This window comes from Falco cherrug, chromosome 4, assembly GCF_023634085.1.
Source record: "Falco cherrug isolate bFalChe1 chromosome 4, bFalChe1.pri, whole genome shotgun sequence".
In the NCBI taxonomy this organism is placed as follows: Eukaryota; Metazoa; Chordata; class Aves; order Falconiformes; family Falconidae; genus Falco; species Falco cherrug.
The window spans coordinates 111,197,608-111,218,519 of NC_073700.1; the positions used below are offsets into that span (position 1 = coordinate 111,197,608).

The 20,912-nt window shown below is 41.7% G+C and overlaps 1 protein-coding gene across 1 annotated transcript in view; it reads right to left on the reverse strand.

Moving 5' to 3' along the window:
• Positions 1–19,410: 19,410 nt before the first annotated feature.
• Positions 19,411–20,912, reverse strand: part of STK31 (serine/threonine kinase 31) — a 39,450-nt gene continuing 37,948 nt past the window's right edge. The window contains 2 exon segments of the mRNA XM_014285471.3: positions 19,411–19,441; positions 19,443–19,627. Of these exon segments, the coding sequence (XP_014140946.3) occupies positions 19,411–19,441; positions 19,443–19,627 (216 nt within the window).

Sequence of the window (20,912 nt, forward strand, 5' to 3'; positions counted from 1 at the left end):
TTCAGGAGAACAGGTACCACGCAGTCCTGTCACCTGGAAGTGTTAAACACATCATGGTGATGGACAGCAGGAGGTACCTGAAGTACCAGGAGGGAGAAAACTGTGGCAAAGGGGAACAGCACCAAAAATAAAAGCCACTTTATTTGAAGGACTCTGAATCAAAAGCAACCCTTAATAGCAATCCCCAGAAATCACAGTGCTCCTTCAATATAACATCCATGGTGACCATTAGACGGAAGGGAAATTCTTGATGCAACATTTGAGTTTGGAATTGTAACAAACCTTTGTGTTTAGGTCCGTGCTAAACCCAGTTTGCCTGCATTCATACAGAAAAAGCAACCAAGGAATTAGATCTATTCATCTGTTCGGATTATTCTTGCCTCGCAATGCTGGAACAGACACTAAACTCCCTATTCAATTTTCCCAACGAAACCAAATGATTGCCAGTTTGTTTCCACACTCAAACCTGAAATAAAAACAAGGATCCCACACAATACTTGTGCAGCCGCTACAAAGTGACTTTTTCTCAGAACAAGTTACAGCAATATGGACCTTGTTAGGTGGAGACTTAGCAAACAAAAACGCAAGAATTATGATCTCTTTTTCTATTTTATATCCTGGAAAGGCAGCCCAAAGGGTTTGGTTTTTTAACTGTAAGGCTTCCTTTTGTTTAGCGCTTCTGTCAACAAAATTTAGGGACGTTGGAAACATTCCATCTTTTCTCTGAAACAACCCAGAAGTACCAGGTAGGAAATAGGGTTCTGAATGTTTAGCATCAACAGCTTTTCTTCTATTTGCCAGGATTTTAGGATAAACCTATTTTATAGACAACCTACATAACAGAACTGTAAATGGTCTTAAAACAAAGAATCATGCTGCCTCAGTTAACTGGATTCGTTTGCTTATCAAGTATGATCCTATCTATAACAGTAGGATCTCTAGTCTTTCATAAAAAATGGAGTAAGAAAGATAATTTTCTAATATGAAAACAAACAAGCAAAAATTCTGGACGTCATTTCTAATACATCTTAGAAGAGTAACAAAAATCCTACTCTTTCCCTTTTGCAAATGATTATATCAATCACTTAGGGGCTGCACCATCATTGAAAATGCCTTCTCTACCACAAGAAGTTCCAAGTAAATTAGTTATTAAACCAAATTAATTGAAGTTGCACTATTTCTACACAGATGCGCTTGGTTTTGTTCAAGGGCTCTCAATCCTCTTTCTAATCAACCTAAGCAAAATCAATACATGGGAGTTGATACAGCCTGTTGGTAGCTGAAGGATGAATTCCAAGTCATTTAGTTAGAGTTAATTCGGAAAAACTTTACTACACAAAGATTACCCAAATTGCCATTTTCTCTTAGCTTAGCAGAGAATCGATCATTTGATTGGGTGATGGGGGGCGGGGGAGGATACGTCCCTTCAATCTACAGTATTAAATGACTAATGTTTTCTAGGTACCTTTTTAACTGAGGAAAAGGAGAACTTAGTAACAACTCGTCAGAGTTTGAGGAAAACCTCCTGTCACACAGGGTGGCCGCAGCTGCTTAGCCAACACGATGAGCTCCCACAGGCTGCTCCACACATGGCCGAACACGAAAAGGTTTGCCGTGGTATCGACTCATCTTCTCTTTCTTCCCACTCACATCCCACTGGCTTGCTGAAGTGTTTTGCGTTTGGTTCTTCCATTCAACAGTTCCTTCAGGTTTTTCTGATGTCTCCTACAGTCATTTCTTGTCCCCTTCAAACCCTTTCTTGCCCTTCTCTCTTTGTCTCCTGCTTTCTCGCAGTTCACTCCTGTTTTTCCCTCTCCAAGCCCATGCCCAGGCAGTTGTAAATGTGACTGCTCAGCAGTCAAGCAAAAAGGGAAAACCCAGGCATCAAGGGAACCTTACTGCCTCGGCCCAACCTGAAATAGACTGACACAGGAGCAATTAGAATGCAATTTTATGTAATAAGATGATTTATTCATTAGTACAAGGCAGGGATAAAAGCTTACAGCTGATGAGAGAAGCAGGTTTGTTACAGCTGTCAGTTCCACCAGCAAAATGTATTAGTCATTTAATTTCTTTTTTTTTTTTTAAACACCAAAAGCATCCTATAATTACATGTATGTGCCCTTCCTCATAGAAGGAGGCTTTGCACAGAGTTCTTTATTTCCATAATGAAACAGCAACAATTAGAGTGTCATGAGATGATTGGTCTGTCAGTGAGTTTGATTGACCCACATATTACCAAAAACCCTATTTAAAAAAATAAATATATATATATATATAATAGTAAGATGTTGGACTCAAAACACCTATCTACTTCTCCACAGTAGGAAGATTAATAGGCATCAGGTACACCAAGCACACTCCTAGCCAAGAGATGTACACGACAATTCAGATGGTTTCTTTTCAAGGACAGCTGTGTTAATGGGAGTCTCTTCTCATTTCTTTCCTGCTTTCAAAGCAATCTCAGCATGGCAGCCTGAGTACCAACATCTAAAGCACTTCTAAAGTTGGTCCTCCGACCAGTACTGAGAAGTCCAGGAAAAGATCACCACGAATAACTCTTGATGGCACGTGGGAGAGAACGAGAACCTCAAGGATTTGGTTCATCATCTCACACATCAGCCACAAAGCCTGAGACACTGCAAGACCCCATGCTTCTGCATTACCGACACCACCCCCACCCCACCACCCCCCCGGTGTGTGCCAGTGGGGGAGGTTTTGGCTGTTTGCCTGTGGGTCCGCTCCAGACTGCGCTTGGAACCAGCTCTCTAACTCCTCCTCAGCCTCCCTGACACGATGCATCCTTCTCACTGCCTCCTGCAGCTCAGCTGCCTGCTCCAGGAGCCCCTCCGCCTGGGCACACCTTCTGTAGGCAGCTCTGCTGCCTGTCCCTGCCCCAGGAGAAAGGTCTGGGCACTGCCTGCAGCCTGAGGTCTGCACTGCAGCCTGTCTCCTCAGCAGCTCCAGCGGGGCGGGGGCACTGGCCACCACCGGGGTAGATGGGGCAGACCCCAGCCCAAGCTGCAGCCTTTGCTCTCAGGTGAGTTTTGAGTTGCCACCATCCTGCCCTGAGGCACATGTAGGATGAGTGCCCACGACCTGCGCAGATGGGCACAGCGCGGTGCCCGTTGCTGGGTTAGGTGGACATCAATTCTCTCCATTAGCCAGCAGAGCGTCCCTCCCGTGGAAGGGCCACGCCGTTACTCCTGACCCTGCCCAAGCCTCATCAGCCGCTCTCAGATGAGCTGCCAGCGGGTCTCTGCGCTCCCCTGGGGTCTCACCAGCCCAGGAATCCCCGGTACGCCCTGATCCCCTGCTCCGCTGTAGAACGTGCCTGCACCACAACTGATCGCCTCGGCGATCCTTTGTCATTCAAGTGACAAAAGATTTTTCTTTCAAGTATTTTCAGACTTGTACTTTCTGTCATCAGCTACCAAGACCACACTGCACTCCCATGCAAAGTACTGACACACCCACACAGCTCCGCGGGTGCACTGCTGTACGTCCAAACACCTCGTCCTCGGCACCTCATGAGGGATCTTCCCTTTAATGGTGCAGGAGGAGGAGGACCCGCCTGTGGCAGCTGAAAGACCACCGCCAGCAGGTTAAGGGAGGTGATCCTTCCTTTACTCAGCACCGGTGAGCCCTCTGGAGCATAAGGTCCAGCTCTGGGCTCCCCAGTACAAAAGGGACATGGACATACTGGAGCGAGTGCAGCAAAGATTCATGGAGATGGCTACAGGGACAGGAGCATTTGCCACACAAGGACAGGCTGAAAGCTCGGCCTGAAGACCAGAAGGCCTAGGGGGTATCTTATCAAAGCGTATAAATATCTGACAAGAGGGTGTGAAGAAGATTGAACCAGACTCTTCTCAGTGGTGCCCAATGAAACGACAGGAAACAAAGGGCACAAACTGAAATATAGGAAATACCATTTAAAATAAGAAAAAGCTTTTTTATTCTAAAGGTGGTCAAAAACTGGAACAGACTACCTGGAGAATTTTGCAGTCTCCATGCTTGGAGATACTCAACACCCAGTTGGGCATGGCCTGAGCAAATACAGTTGATCCTGCTTCGGGCAGGAGGTAGGACCAGACAATCTCCAGCTGGCTCTTCTAACCTCATCCACTTCGTGATTCTGTGCTATGCTGACTCCAAGTTCCGTCAGCCTAATATTCAAACAAGCAAGCAGCACCTAAGTCAGGGAGAGTAAACACATAAACAGATATGCAGGCTAAATAAATTTATCACAAACTTTCGGGGGGTTTTACTTTTTTTTTTTTCTTTTCATAGCATGTGTACATCATATATCTGCCTACCCACACACCTGTGACAGTTGTGAGGTCTGCTTTGGCATGCCCCAAGTTGTTCACATCATCTTGGAGAATATTAAATGAAAATGTCAGCTTTCAGATTAGATACATTTGAGTGCCTTTCCATATCTTTGTCAGCAGCAGAGTTAGGAGACAAAGATTTTGGATGCAAATACACTTTGCCCTAACATTTACTGACTCCTGGAGAAGGAGTTGAGTCCCAGCACAAAAAAGAAGTGGATGCAAGGACATACACACAAACACATGTGTGGTTTTTAATTGCCACCCCCAGGAGGTCACACTTCCTTCATACAGCAACACCTTGAGAAAGTATGAGAACACAAACCTCTCCTCCTTCATGAAAATCAACAACCACAAACAAATACAGTTTCCAACAGGCATTTTACATACTTGTGACAGAAAAAACTTTAAAGGCATCAGCATCTGGAGAAATTGAATCACTAATTGTGGCTTGATCTCTGTTGAATGGTGCAGATGAACCATGGATTGGGGTGGCAAGCTAAAGGCCCAATGTTATAATGAGAATGTTCTGCATCCTTCAAGCGACATGTTAAAGAAAGTAAGATTTGAGTAGACACCCGAACATGAACAGAGAAGCCTTCTGTACCACTAGTTAGCATATGGAGTGATGCAGACCTGTAAAGTTGCACTCAAAGGAAAAACACCCAAAGACGTGCAGTGGGGGCAAGGGATTCAGTGCAGAGGAGGACTAGATGCTGCAAGGCAAGATAAGCAAATTGCACACTGAAAATGAGATTAGATGAATCATTACATTAATGAAAGTGGCACAACTCCTCTTCCACCCTGCTCGCGCACAGGGCATAATGTTCCTTAGAATGGAAGAAACTGCATGACTGATGTGAACTGAGCCATTCACTTCATTTGAAGAGGACACTGAAACTTATCCAAAACATGTCCATGCCAACATCACCTCCTGTTGCACCCATATATGGTCATGGGACACATCAAATCTAAGTGGTGTTAATGAACTAAACCTAATCTGCAGAAAACACTGATGCTGATCTCTTCTAGATGTTCATTTTCTGTGCCAATACAGAGCAATTTTAATGGAAAAAGATCAACCTCAAAATTAAAAAGGTGTCAGTATTACAATGGAAACTCATTACAAACAAACAAATTCCCAAAGCATTTGGCTATGGTGGCATGGTACTGCAGTATGAGACTTGGCGTCTCACTCTGGATTTCAGAATAATTTTCTCCTCACTTCTACATTTAAACCAGCTTAGGAAAAGAACATGGGAAGTGTTCAAAAACAAAACAACAGGAACACACAACACACGCAACAAAACACAACAACAAAAACACACAAAACAACCCAAACATAAAAAAAAAACAAAACCAAAACAAACTGACTGTCAAAACATTAGCAACTTTCATCGTAAAAAGATCATTTTAAATGACTTAAGGTGAGATTAAATTTTTTTTTAACTGTTTTTTTTTTTTCTCAGGATTATGCAGCATATGAGGTGTAAACTGTGAGGTGAGATTTCACTCCAGTGCTGGAGAACACCATAAGGAATATATGGACTACACAAAAATCATTTAACAGAAGACTTCATTTTTTACATATTTTTAGTTGCAAGAGAACTAAGCAGCATATTTGAAAAGCTGATAGCTTTTCACCATATCTTTTAATAATAATTTCGGAAGTCAGCATTCCCAGATGTTTTCTTCTGATCTTTCCTTAGTCCTATCAAGTGATGAATATTAAATGTTTGAAGGTAGTTTCAACTAATCAGATGAACAGTAAACTTTAGAAAAATTACTTTGTTTTTTTTACAAAAAGTCTACATTTAAATAGGTCTATCCTTTTAAAGTTTTCACAACTCTAAATTAAAATGTACAGAATTGCTTTCAACACTCAAATTGGCATTAAATAGACACATTCCCAGAACAATAAATAAATTATCAAAAACATACACAGTTCAATACACCAAAATATTTCGTGGCCATGTTTTTGGCAATAGGGTTCTTTTAATATGACTGATAATAAACATCTTTTGAAGCCATTTCTCAGATCTATGCCCTGCCTCTAGCACAACTCAGATTTGTCACAGATAGTCCTAAGTTAATGTTAGCTTAGTAAAAAATACCCTTCTCTCCAACAACTTTAATGGAAGGCAAAAGGGAAAAATCCATAGGCATGGCAGAACAGGTGAAAGCTTCCAGAAGATAAAATGTAGCATGATACTGCTGGGGAAATAACAGCTAACTGGTTATCTTGCTAACGGCCATCAGCACAGATGGGGACAGGGAAAGAACACAACTGAAGGAGGCAACAGGAGGCCCCCCCGAGTGCTTCCCCTTCTACCCGCTCCATCTGTCCAACAGAATCCTTGGCACAGCTAAAAAACTCTGACAGGGAAATCCTTCCACTTTCCTGGCAAGCTCTGGAGTCATTTATCATGGTTTGGGGCAGTTCTCCACAAGCAATAAGCTCAGCTGCATTGAGGGAAAGAGTTTGGTTTCCAGTAACCATTTGCATTGCACTTTGCCATCTCGAGTTAGCACTTCTTCACATTTAGTGATTGTCACAGTTTAGAGCTCCACTGCCACACGGCTGGCCCTCAGTCCTGCGGAAAGGCAGCCCAATGAAAAGCAAGAAGTTAGATCTTGGCAACTGCTGTTTGTCAGGGTGACTGCAGGAACACCAACTCTCAAGAATTTCTCCAGACACTGAAGAAAAATTTTACTTCTGATCCAAATCCGTCATACCTACATGGAACTCTGAAGAAACCAAAATTGAGCCTACCGTAGAGGCTTACTACAGCTCTCCTTGGGAGTGGAGTGCCCACTGTTGCTCCCAAACAGAAACCTCGATAGCACACGCTTGCAAGGATGCGCTCCTGTTTCCTTTCACCTTTGTCACTGGTCCATCAAGCTCCATTTCCATCAACAGCAAACTCTCAGAAATCTGCCTCAAATTTAACAGTAGCATCGTATTTCCTTTTTCTCTTCAGCTTTAGATTCATGCTTTCAAATGCTTGGCTTATCTTAAATGATCTTTTTCCACGTCATGTAATAACGCAGACCTCTCCGTGCCTGATGAAGGCGGTCCTATTTCAACGCGTATCACGCGGTAACAGTTAGATCAGTAGCGAATTCAGAGGAGGAGTCTTTCGGTCCTCAACAAGATGCGCCCTGCCTCTCACTCCAAACATACACTCCTCCTCCTGTTTTCCATTAATAGCATATAAATTTCCATCACGATTTCAGTAAAACTTGTTTTAAAAGACTACAAGAAACTTTACAAGAATACCATTTCAGCTTTAGTCCCCACCAAGAAACACTGGGTGACTAACAATAAGCCACCAAGTTCACATGCTAGACCTACATCTTTTCTACAATTCAGGAGAAACTGATTTTTGTATTTTCCAGGAAATAACAAAGTCTTTCTTGTGCATATGTAATTTGGGAATTACTACAGGAGGCATATGTTAAATCTGTAGCTTAAAAGAAAACACACGTGCTTTTATCCATACTGTTCCACTCGGGGTCAGCAACACAAGATGCATACCATTCCTGTGCAGAAATCAAAACACCCCCAACACCCATATCCTCTACCAAACACACACTGCATGTCAACACGATTTAAACGGCAGCTGAACAGAAGCTAGTTAGGCATTACACCACCTTCTCATCACAGAAGAGTTGCAAAACTTTGAGTACACAGGAGGGGAAATGGTGACACTGGTCCAAGTTTATCAAACCACTTAAGACAGCTGTTTTAATCCATCTCCACCCAACAAAGCATTAGACACAGACTTAAGCACTTTCTTGATGTAAAATCCTACTGATGAGGTGGGAAAACACTGCACATTGAGAAACAGAGAGCTGGGAGACATGGGAAGGATTCGTCTACACCTTGAGCTCACTGCCTCTGGGGGACTTAAGATCGTACTCTAACTAAACTCAGAATGATTTCTAGGGTCACATCACATGACTGAAAACTCTTCCAGGATAAACACTACCCTGATTGCACAGGTGCAGCGAACAGAACGCATGTTGCCAATACTGTCTCAACAAAAGAACTGTGAGTGAAGGGACACTTCAGATTCTATTTACTCAACTGAATCAGTGCAAAGAGTGAGGTGGGGGTTACCTTCTCCTGGGTCAGGATTCCCCCTCGACCTTCGATTTTCAGGCTTCCCAAGAAAGAGGCTAATAGCAAAAATCCAGTATGAGCTAATGGTCTGAAACATTCTACAAACTGAATCTCTTCTGGAATACTTGGCACATTGTTCCTTTTAAAAAACAAGTCTGCTTGCACCACGCTCTGTGTATTATTGTTTTTTGGATACTACTCCTACCAGGAACAGCTGAACAAAAGGAGGACGTGTATTTCTCAGAAGTTCACCTCCTTCTGCTGCCTGTTTCTCTGCCTGAAGGCAACTGTGACTAAATCATCGTAACTACTCCTACAGCAGATACGCCAAACAAGCACAGCAGACAGGGGAGCAACAGCAGATGATGACCTGCATTGAAAGAGATCCTGTTTTCATCATCAGGCGCCATTTGTAAAAAAAGTAAGAGGTATAAAAACAGCAGATAGGATTTTGGTAACCTCTCTTAAGGGACAAAGTCAGTCCTACTTCGAAGCAGATACTTGTGATGCAGGGGGGTCCCATATGAATACCGATGCAAATGCAGCCCCCTGCCCAGCTCAGTGACAATTTACCAGCAGGCAGTGTGTTATCTGGCAATTCCTCCCCCATGGCAAATTAGACATATAGGCAGTATACTCTAAATAGAATGTTTCCCAACTGGATGAGACATCCGTGGGTGTTTTCAGCCTTGTATCCAAACAAAGCTCAGTATCTTACTAATCATATATCCATAACATTCTGGCCACAAAAGACAGTTCCTGGTTGCAGCAACGCATTAGTCAACTAGCTAAGGACAACAGGCCTTTGTATAAAATAAATTAAAATGCTTTAAAACTGATTTAGAGATGCACCGAACAAGACTTTACAATTGACAGTCTTTGCTGAAGTAATCCCTGTAGGCAGAGCCTATTACTTTGAGTGCTGCAGGTCTCTGCAAACATCAAGCTGCTTTTGGCACAGAGCAAATCGTGCGCAGCTTCCAATAAAGTGACAAGGCCAGCCAATTTCTAAGCTTCCTAGGGCTGGACCCGCAGACACATCTTGACTGCATGCAGTTAACCCAGGTCTCCTTTCTCTACCATCTGCAAAAGAGAGATTCTGACCCAGGTTTCTACCTTTTAATTTTCCCAATTTAAGGTTCTCCAGATTCATGCATTTTTTTCTTGATGAAACCAACCTATTTAATAGCGATGGCTTAAGGCAAAGTGATACATTTAAAAAAAAATAATCACAAAAGACAGAGCCAAGCAGAACAGAAAAAGAGTTATCCAGCCCATCTTCCACCCTGTAGTAGTTACACATACCTACATCATTCCTGCCAGACAGCTGCCTTACCTCACTACCATAGGGAGGCTTGAAGCTTCCCGTAAGCTATACGTTCCAGTGCTTAACTATGCTGAATTGGAAAGTCCCTTTCCCTAATATCCAACCTTAACTTCCTTTGTTGTAAAAATCAACCCATTAATCCCCAAAGGGCAGAAGCAGCAATAACTCCATTTTATTCAACCCTGCTCTAGGCTTTTACCTCTTCAAAGACTTAAAACCTGTCCTCTCTTTACCTAAGTGTTTTTTCTAGCTTGTAGATCCTGGGTTGTAGACCTTTGACTTTCTCATATGTCTGTGATGAGTTTTCATTCTTCATTGATGCATGATGTCCACGTCTGGATAAAGTACCTCAGCTGAGATAAAGGGTATCCCCATTATTTTACTGAAAAGACCAATAGTAGCATTGAGGTCACTGGAGATGTTTTAAGTCTCCAAAAATCCTGTCTCCTCCAATTGATTTACTCTGAGTTGCTTGGCATTTAACTCGCTAAAGCTATCTTAACCTGGTTTTGAGGCTACTAGGATAATCAGTGTATGGTCAAAAGACATGATTCTGCATATTCTTTAGAAGTGACCCAACCCTGCACAGCAACTTATGCAAATGAAAGCATTTCATATGCTAAGACTTATGAAAACAATGGAAAAAGCAGAAATATTAAACAGTGGCTAAAAATTCATGGATTGTTCCAGAATTAACATAGCTCTTCTAATGGCACAGTTAAACCACTTATTCACAGAGCCCCTCAAAAAAGAGACATGAGTGAATTAAATGAAAGCTGGGAAACAGCAGTCCTAGAGAAATCTAAAGACAAACACTAGGGTGCATACAGGTAGGCAGGTATGTACAGGTTTGTAGTTTCACCTGTCCTGAACGCTGGACAGATGTGTACAGAAGGGGAGCCTGCAAGCATTTTATAAAAACAAGCTTTGTTCCAGTGAAAAGTGCCACCTCTTAGTGGCACACAATGATTATATCATTACTCTGTCAAGTCTGTCCCTAGAGCAAATACTCCAGCACTTTAAGCTTATATGACACCTACCTTAGCATAAGCTTGGAAGCTTAACAAGAACTGAGGATACCGATTTTTTAATGAATGACCATGGGTACAAAGATGCTGGGCATATATTTACAGGCCTGTAGCTTTTTCTTCCTCACCACACTGGTTCCTGAAAAAGCAATAAACATTACTAAAGCAAGTTCATTCTCCTGAATAATGCAAGTTCTGATTTAGTAATGTATCTCTAACTACCTCTCTAAAGACCAATCCTTTCTCTAGAGCTTTTCAAACTTCTAAATGAAGTTAGTAGGTGGCAGGTACCGTCACTGGCACGGCACATAAAAAGAAGGGATATTCCAAAACAGATCACACCACTCAAAAATTTTAAACTGAAAGTGAACCCACAGAGAGTAATGAAAAGATTACATTTTCTCTAATTAAATTAGAAGCATCAACCATTCAAGGGCTTGAGAGTACTTCTGTAGTAGCACTGACTTAAAATTAAGAAAATGCTGATTGCTTCCTGCTTAACTCAGCCCAAGATCACTCTGTAAGCGTCTGTGCAGTGATCTATGGTGGGAGGTCACCTTCAGTAAATGAACAAATGCATTTCAAAACAATTTGAACAAAATATAAATTTTAGGTTGAGGGAGCGGTCATTTGATAATATGAATGACTCAATCAGCTAGTACTTCACTGAAGCACGGGAAGTTGTTTCACAGATTTAAGAGGTCAGAGGGACAGATTTACTACGTATACGTAGGAACAATCAAACCTGCATTGTCTCCTACGCCTGGGGTGAGACAAGACAATTCTGCGACCTTACTGTTGAGCTATTTATCTGGTGACACACTAAAAAAAGAAACGAATAGACTTATGAATCATAAAATCATACTAACTGCAGTGGATGATGAAATTCATGACTCAGGCTACTAAGATTACCATGTTCCAAATTATACTACTTGCATTTCTTTTATTTATTCCCTTGCAACTAGTATAATTTGTAGTTACCATCAATTAAATGACAGTCATAAATGGAACTTCTAAAAGATAAAAAATGAATCGTGATGTTGAGCCATAAAGCAAATAAAAATGTCAAAAGATTAACTTTATAAATGCCACGAGGCATAGTATTAACACAACATGCTGATCTCTCAGTCTGCTCTGACTAGAAAATGTTTTACATTTTCAATAAACCAAGTTCAGCATTCTGGCCCATCTAACAGTCCTTAGAGGTTCTTTCCTGCCACTGTGTTCTTGCAAAGGACTAGAGCAAGAACTTCCTATAGAGTTAGAACCAGCAGGAAATAAAACTGCCAGCTATGCTTTGAAATAGCATACAGGTGGTACGTATAGCCACTATCAAGTACTCTTCAGGTGTACTGCTTACAAGTTTCAGTGCACATTTCTTAAGCTTCCTATCAAAACCTGTCCTTTTTTTTAGAGGGACTTTCACCAAAACAGAAATACACAGGAAGGAAAAAATGTTCAAAACCCAAGTCACTGGTATCCAGCAACTCCCTGAGCTCCCCACACCATTTCTGTCTCCAGCAGTGGAAGCAGGTGATTATAATTAAGAGTGAGGGTTTTGATCCTGTCTTTAAAGATTAGCTGCTTCTCTAATAAAACAGTGGAACAAGACGCAGCACACATCCAGACGAGGCTGGAAGCCTGTTATGAAGTTGGAGGAAAAAAGGCTGCTCTGTGACAAGTCACTACAGCGTACCCAAATGATCAGGCTCACAGTTCATGCACATTAGCAGTCATGTTACCTGCAAATGGCACCCTGAAGCAAACAACAGCGTCTCCAAGAGAACATCAGCACCAAACCACTCTCGGCCTCTACGCTGTCTCTATCAACACCATTGTAAGGAATTAAATACTAAAATACAAAAGCTGTTGAGTTATAGTGACTGAACTATGAGGTCCTGATAGCAAAAGACCCAAGAATTTAACAGCTTTACAGATACACCAGTGTAACACAACTAAGTAAAGCTTTAGTTAATAAAATATTTCAAAAGAATATTAGGAAAAGACCATTAATGTAAACATACTGTCATCAAACAACAACTTTGAGACATTTCTTTCTTTCACGTGAAGTGTCAGAAACTGCAGTCCTAGCTGCATCTGCAAGCTACACACATTTCCCCCGCTCCTTTGAGCATCCTACGTGACCAGGCGCACATGGCAGAGCCTGCCCAAGCAAGCCTCAATTCTTCAATGCTCCCCAGTAGTAAAAGGAGGAGGAGCCGCCTCTGGAAAGGTGACGACTGCCCATGTGCTTTCCAAAGAGGTTCACAGACCATCCTAGTCAAAAAAACTTGCTCTCTGTTCTGTGTGAAACCATTGGAAAACAGATGGCATACAAGAACTGCCACAGGCTTGTCTCTTCCCCATTACCTCGACAGAAGTTATTACTATCAAGAAGTATCATGCACGGGTAACAGTTGGGAGAGTTGAGCAACCCTGTGGAGAAGGACTCAGGGGTACTAGTGGATGAAAATCTGGACATGAGCTGGCAATGTTCGCTTGCAACCCAGAAAGCCAACCATAGCCCAGGCTGCATGAAAAGAAGCGTGGCCAGCACATCAGTTCTGCCCCTCTGCTCCACTCTGGTCAGACCTCACCTGGAGCACTGCATCCAGCTCTGGAGTCCTTAGCAAAGGAAAGACATGGACCTCTTAAAGTGGGCCCAGAGGAGGGCCACAAAAATTATCAGAGGGCTGGAGCACCTCTCCTATGAGAAAAGGCTGAGAGAGTTGGGGTTGTTCAGCCTGGAGCAGAGAAGACTGTGGGGAAACCTTACTGTGGCCTTTCAATAACTAAAGGAGGCTTATAAGAAAGACAGGGACAGGCTTTTCATAGGGCTTGTAATGATAGAAGGGATGATGGTTTTAAACTAAAGGAGGCTAGATTCAGACTTGATATAAGGAAGAACTATTTTACAGTGAGGGTGGTGAAACACTGGAAGATGTTGCCCAGAGAGGCTGCAGGTGCCCCATCCCTGTAAACATTTAAGGTCAGATCAGACAGGGCTCTGAGCAACCTGACCTCGTTGAAGATGTCCCTGCTCATTGCAGGGGGGTTGGACTAGATGACTTTTAAAGGTCCATTCCAAGCCAAACCATTCTATGTTAACTTGAAACTTATCTAGACACTACGAAATCCAATATGCAAGTACAAAAATGGATCGTTCCACCAAAAAATCTACACAAAAGTACAGAGAAAACAGATAGCCACAGCAGCCAATCCTTAGGCCAACAGAGAAGTTAACAACAAACAAACAAAAGGTTCTAACTAGGTTTAAAGAAAGAAAAAAAATCTTTACAAAAGAACAAATGAACGACAGCTCCACCTCTTGCTGACAAGGACAGAGGATGAAAGTTGCAGGCAGATTGATGAGCTTATGACAACTACACACCTGAAACATGAGCACTGGCAACAACCAGACTTCAAAAAGCAGTTGGCATTGCTTTTGTGGAATCATCATTTTGATAGTTATCTTAAATTAGGAGAACAAAGACAGGTTGCTATGGAACAGATCTATATTTCCCAACAGCAGAATTCAACTTTAAACACAGTCCTATGAGAGAAAAAAAAAAAAAAATTTCAAATAAAGCCACTTCCAATTCCAGCAGCCTCCACCTGCACCTCCCAGGACTGAGGTCAGCAGGGCTTTTACTCCGGAGTATTCATCCAGCTTTCATGACAGTATCTGGATCAAAGCATCTTCAGTCTATTTACTCCAAAGGAATTATCCTGGTTTCTCTCCAGAGGGAGACTGAATCAATTCTGTAAACGGAGATACTCGTACACAAAGAAATCCTTTGAGTTGTGCTGGCTATACACACTTACATTGTACATTTCTTTTACACTGTGTAAGGCTTCTTGCATGTTTTTTCAGTGTTGCAGCTGGTAGGACTTGCACAGCTTGCAATTTACCACAGTTCATGCAAACATGGCTTAAAAATTTGAAGAGTGCTCATTACCACCTAAAATCCTTCAAGACACTCTAAAGACCTTCTACTGGGTACATAACTCTTACATTCTCCTTCAAGAATTGCCCTTGTGCCTACTCTAATCCCACTTTGCAGGGCGAGGTGAGGGAGCAGGCATAACTTAACCCACCACAGGGTACGTAAGGCAACACTAGTAAGAACTTGAATTTTATGGATTTTCAGGTTCTGGTAACATCACAACAGACTGTCCTTGAGAGCAACAGAGAAACCTTACTACCAGAGTGAGGACAGGGAACAGAAGAAAAGTTCTCAAGAAGCTGGTTAGCAACAGAAGCTGCAGCAATGCATGGAGGACTCTGTAAGTGACAGAGAGGAGACATTATAGATGTTCCCTCAGCCCTTGGAACTAACTACATGCAACCATATACCGAGTGCAAGGCCACAACATGTGCTTTAACAGCACAGGCATCCTATACATCTGGGAGAACAGAAAATCCAAGACACACCTGTGAGGGCAAAACCTGCTGTTGAGTCATCTAGAGGTTTATCTTGCATTTCAAAGGCCCAAGGCTCACAGGCACCATCACCTTCCACTTCAAGCAAGGACTCTTTTCTCTGTAGCTGTCAAGTCTTCCGTTATCCAGTACACTGCCACCAGGCAGTAGAGCTCTTGGCTTTCCTGAAACACCAGGCCACAGAGTTGAAAAAGGAGATCGTAACAAAGCCAGAGGGCTGCTAAACTGGCAGATTGAACATGTAATACCGGGATATCAAAAACTTCTGGTCCACACGGGGATTGTCGAGGTGAGACAGAACAGATCCAGTCTGCTTGAAACCGTGCCACCAGTCGTTAAGATTGCAGGGAAGTTGAACAGTTGGAAGTTCACAGTGAAGAAACGCGTGTCAGAGTTTTGGCAAGCTTCCCCAGCTCTGCCGTACAGGGGGTCCCACCCCCAGGCCACAGCCAGCTAACTGGCAACGGGGGGGGTAACAAACACAAACCAATGCCATGTCTTCACACAGCAGGGCAAGTCTTGTTTCTCCCCACCTAATGGTAACATACCTTGCAGCTGTAACACAGATGCCAGGCAAAAGGACTAAGAAAATATATAGTAAACCAGCATTCCAATTCAAATGGGTTTAACTTATGAAGATGCTTCTACACGGTGTGATCTTGACGTATTGCAGCCCCTGACTCTAAAGCTGCCAAAACCCAATTCCAGCACCTGAGCCCATATGCTCCCACCACAGTGCAGGCTGGCACCAACAGAACAGAATTCCACATTGTAACTGCAAATCTGTCCACAACCCTGAAGGGACAGGACAATTTGACAATTGTTTTCAGTCTAGCCATGGTGTGTCTGCTGTGAAAAACACTTGTTTCAAGACAAGTGCTGCAGGAGCTGCAAGTGAAGTGCATGGTGCACAATCTTAGTGCCCGTCAGTACACACCCAGAAATCTGATGAAAGTTTTCATCAATGTTTGAAGTTATATTAATGAAGATCTGCAACATCCACTACAGTCTAGAAAGCCATCAACTTGCAAGCTACTAGACCCTTGATTTGAAATCAGGATGAATTCATAACAATTTCCTTGTAAGCTGGAAAAATGAAGTGACTGCAGATGAAATAAATTTTTGCCCATTTAGGGAAAGTACTTGAGGCAATTGCCTATGAAGGAATATAATTTAACTTGCAGGCTACATAAACTTGCAGCCACCATCAGGAAAAAAAAAAATGTTAAAAAACTAGCAAGTGCCAAGAAGGACTTTGTGCTAGCAGAAAGCTACTCTGAAGTACAAAACCCCCCACCTTTGTCTAAACTACACAGGCAGAAGTGTTAAATACTAATGGAGTGAGCAGCAAACTACATGGAAAAAACATAGTAATGTTACTATGGATGTTAGGGTGGGCACAAAGATGAAAAGGCGGTGAACAGAACAGCAGGAGTCTCCAGAAGTAACCAGCGGTGCAGCATTCAGAAAGTAGTTCCCATGGCTCCACCCAACCCATAAAGATAAGAAATGCTGATGTTCTCCCAGTCTGCTGAAGGAACTCCTCTTCCCAGAGAAAACCAGCCCTATTCCAGGTCTGCAAGCCAGGTTAGGTAGAGCCAGAGGAAGTGATTGTTTGCAGGTGCCTGAAGAAAGCATCTCCTCTTAAGTGACTGTTACCAGATCTACAGCCTAGAAGGGGATTGTAGTAGCTGACTTGGGTATGATGTCCTGAGCAAAAGCAGAGACTGATACCGACACATGACCAGTGGACACCAAGGTGAGCAGGGCAGAGACAACACAAATCTGAACAAGTAACCCACCCTTATGAAAGGAAATCATCAGCACCAAGACCTGGAACTGCAGGCTTACCATTAAAGGCTACAAGAAGATACAAATGTCTTGGGCAGCAGCTGACCTCCTGACCTCCCAGTGAAGTACTACCCCTTGAAGGTCCCCCACTAACCTGGTCTGTGCAAGGACACTGCTCAAAACTGCAGAACACTGATATCAAAGAAGAGTAAGGTATTTGGGCTTCTTAGAAACAGCAGCAAGTGAGTAAGGAGACAGACAGTTTCCACAGGATCATTTCAACCTCCCTTCTCTATCTTCCCAGCACCCATCTTCTAACCAGAAGAGATGCAGCTGGGAAAGCTGTCAAAACTCTCAAACTAAACAGCAGGCAGTCCACAACAACAGGTTAGTATGCAGCTTCAGCAGGATAGCTGTGTAACATGACCCTGAACCAACCTATTTTCTTAAGCCTGGCAAGTAAGAAATGAAGAGATAGCCAGAGCTACAAAATTACCATAGAAAAGGTCGAAGTAGAAACAAACAGAACCGGTGACACCAAGACTGTAATCGAGATTCAATTCAAATGGAAAGGCTGTCTCATACCCCGACACTCATAGCTATCAAAACGTTTAAGCAGTTTTATTGCAGTTTTAAGAAAAAAAAAAAATATATATATATATATTTATCTCCATCCCATGCTAGGTTCCACATGTAAAAATCGTATTACTTACAGCTGGTGAAGAGATTTTGAAGAGACTGCAATTTTTTTAATCAAGCACACACAGGCACTTCTTGTTTCAGAAAATGAAGGAGGTTAGCAATTTGGGGATTTAAGAAGTACACTTTAGGGTGCACGGACTCTGGAGCTGGAAAACCGAGCAAAAATTTATTTTAATATACATGACACACCATCAGGTTAGTCTTCTAACCTCTATTAAGTGTTTAACATTACTTAGATTAAAAGTTACCCTTTTGTTAACAATGAGAGACTGCAATCAGTATTTGGACAGTATCCCACAAAATTACTAAGCCTTTTATTTTTATTGACAAAAATTTATTCTTCTCATATTTCTTTCATGAAAACACTTACCACACTAACAAAAAACTTTACATAAAAAATACATTTTAACAAAGGTTTTGCTGTCATTGGTTATATACACATTACAGAAATTTAAAAAATCATTATCAGTTAACAAAAAAAAAGGATGAAGCATCTTACATGCTGTTCCATATAAAAAACTAATTGGTTTAATGATGGAAAACCAAGTCTAGTATCAGAGGTGGATCTGCCAAGGTGGTTTATCTTCTGACCACTGTGGACTGTATCATTGTACCTGAGGGCTCCCTAATTCCCCTGGTGCTGCTTCTTGTCCATTACACACTGCATTTTTACATTCTTCATCAGGCAAACAGCAACATCACCAATTCCTCTACAAAACACTTGTCTGCCAACTGTCCAAGAGCAACACCCAGAGGCTAAATATATTGCTACAGCAACTCTGCACATTTCAACCTGTTCCTTTTGGAGAAGAAAGGAAAGCCTCCAGAAAGATAAGCAACAATTTCCTTTAAAACTAAAAAGCTGACAAAATTCTTTCAATAGTAACATTAACATCAAATGTTGCAGGCAAACAAATACTCTCATGAAAAATCACCCCCTTACAGCTACTGCGAACGTTTGAGAACAGATGATACATACACGTACCTCTGTAGAGGAAATAAGTCGTTTTTGTAAATGTGTGTGTATAGTATTTGGTTGCAATGCAGCAGCATTGCAAAGGAGCAACTAGAAGGATGCCTGCTCTCTAGAAAGCCAACTGCATTTTTCAAATGCAGAAAGACAGAAAAGAGGCATGCTGCTCTCTATTTCCTTTCCTAGTTGTCAAAGCAGTACTTGTTTGGGGGTTTTTTTAGTTAAATCTTGACGGCAGTTGCTGTAGGAACAACTTATCTATGCAATAACAAAAAATCTCCAGCAAAAAGGTAATACCCTAGAGCATCTTTACGAGGAACATGTTCTCTGGAATCACAGCAAGAAGAGGGATAGAAAACCAACTACAAAAACAAGTCACTAAAGCTTCATCATAAAGATCTCTAGCACCTAACAAGACTATTCTCTGTAAATGTAACGCCTACATAACAGACAAAGAAAAGGGCTGGCCAATGAAGAGTACAGTCAGTAATTCCACATTTATACCCCCAAACATTTATTCAGAATAAAATGTACTTAAAATAAAACACAGTGAAGACTGTGCAACCACAAAACATGACTGCAGCTACCAAACCTTTTATAATTGGAGATTTCAGATCAGGACAATGATTTCAAAACCAAAACAAAAACAGAAATCAATCAGACACCTGATGGAAAAGTTTCTCATCTACGGAGTAGGGTTTGCTCCATTCTCCTCAAGTAACAGCATTTTTTTTATCTGTCTTCTCAGAATCATGTTCTTCATGTGGCTCATACTCTTCACCTGGGTTTGGTGAAACTGAAATCACATCAGCTACAAGGAAGCAATCACCCCTCAGCACCTGCTCAGCTGTCAGTCTGTTACAGCAGAACGAATTCAGGAAAAGAGATTTAACTTTATCATCCTACAGAGAGAAGGATTTCATCAGTAAGCAAAAAAACTTTACTACAAACAATAACCAAGTATTTGATGAACACATCTTTTAAGTGCTATGGGCCCAAAGCCCTCACAAAAGGTTCTACCATAGCATTCTCAATGGTCAGCAACACTCAACAGTCATAGAGCTCGTTAACAACAAAATAAAAGCAAGTGTTCAGCTCCAGGTCTGTCAACCTAGTGCCAGCAGATTTCACAGAAAAGCGAAAGTGATTATATTTCAAAATACCAAATCACTGAACTACCATAAATTAGAGAAATACTGAAGCTGGTCTTTCTGCTGACAGACAGACAAACACCCAGACAGAAGAAACTCTGATGCAAAGGAATGTACAAGTAGTCAAAAACTTCCAGACAGAACAAGCAGACAATTTCCAACTCTTCCACTAATTATCAGTGACTCTGGAGAATCAGCAACTCCCCAAATAATCTGAAATCTAAGTGAAAAGATGGGATCTGAAAACTTGTTCTTACAGGGATAAAGGATTGTTGAGTGTTTATAAAATGTTTTGAATGCTCAAAGGAAAATCTCCACTTAAGAAGATTCAAATGTGCAATGAAATACAGGAGAGAATCATGACTACACACTTCCTCTGCAGAATTAAGTGAAGAAAGTAAGAGCATTTAAAAAGCCTTGTACTTGTATATTTGCATTTCACGATACTATCAAATGTCTGCCAACAACAAATATCCCCTTCTCACCATCTTCTTGCACTAAGGAAGCTGAATGTTGTTTCCACAAGGAATACTGTTGTAGGACACATTTCAATATTTTTATTCCATTTCACTGTGTGTGCTCTTACTTTTTTTTTTTTCAAATACACAAAACTGGATGCTGAAACACACTGAACACTGAGCTTGGCATGGCTAAATGAGAGGCTACAAGACCTTATCTCTAAACTTTGTGTTTTCTCAACAGTTACCTAAAATCCATACCCCTGTTTCAAAGCTTCATGTTATTTTCCTGTGACAATTTTATATTTGCTGAAAACAACACAAATTTTCCTAGTTGCAAGTGTGCAATTCCTCTGGGCACAAAACTGAGGTAGAAGGGAAATTACCAGTCTGTCAAGAGCCTGCAGATGGGTATGGAGATTAATTCTGAATAAGCTGATTATAGATAAAGCACTTAAAAGCAAAATAGATTTTCCCCAAGAACTGGGACAAGGATTAATAGCCCGAGGTCTAAAAGATTCCCCAAGAAACAGCTGAAAGGTATTTATTAGTATTACATTCCTTAGTAAAATCCTCAT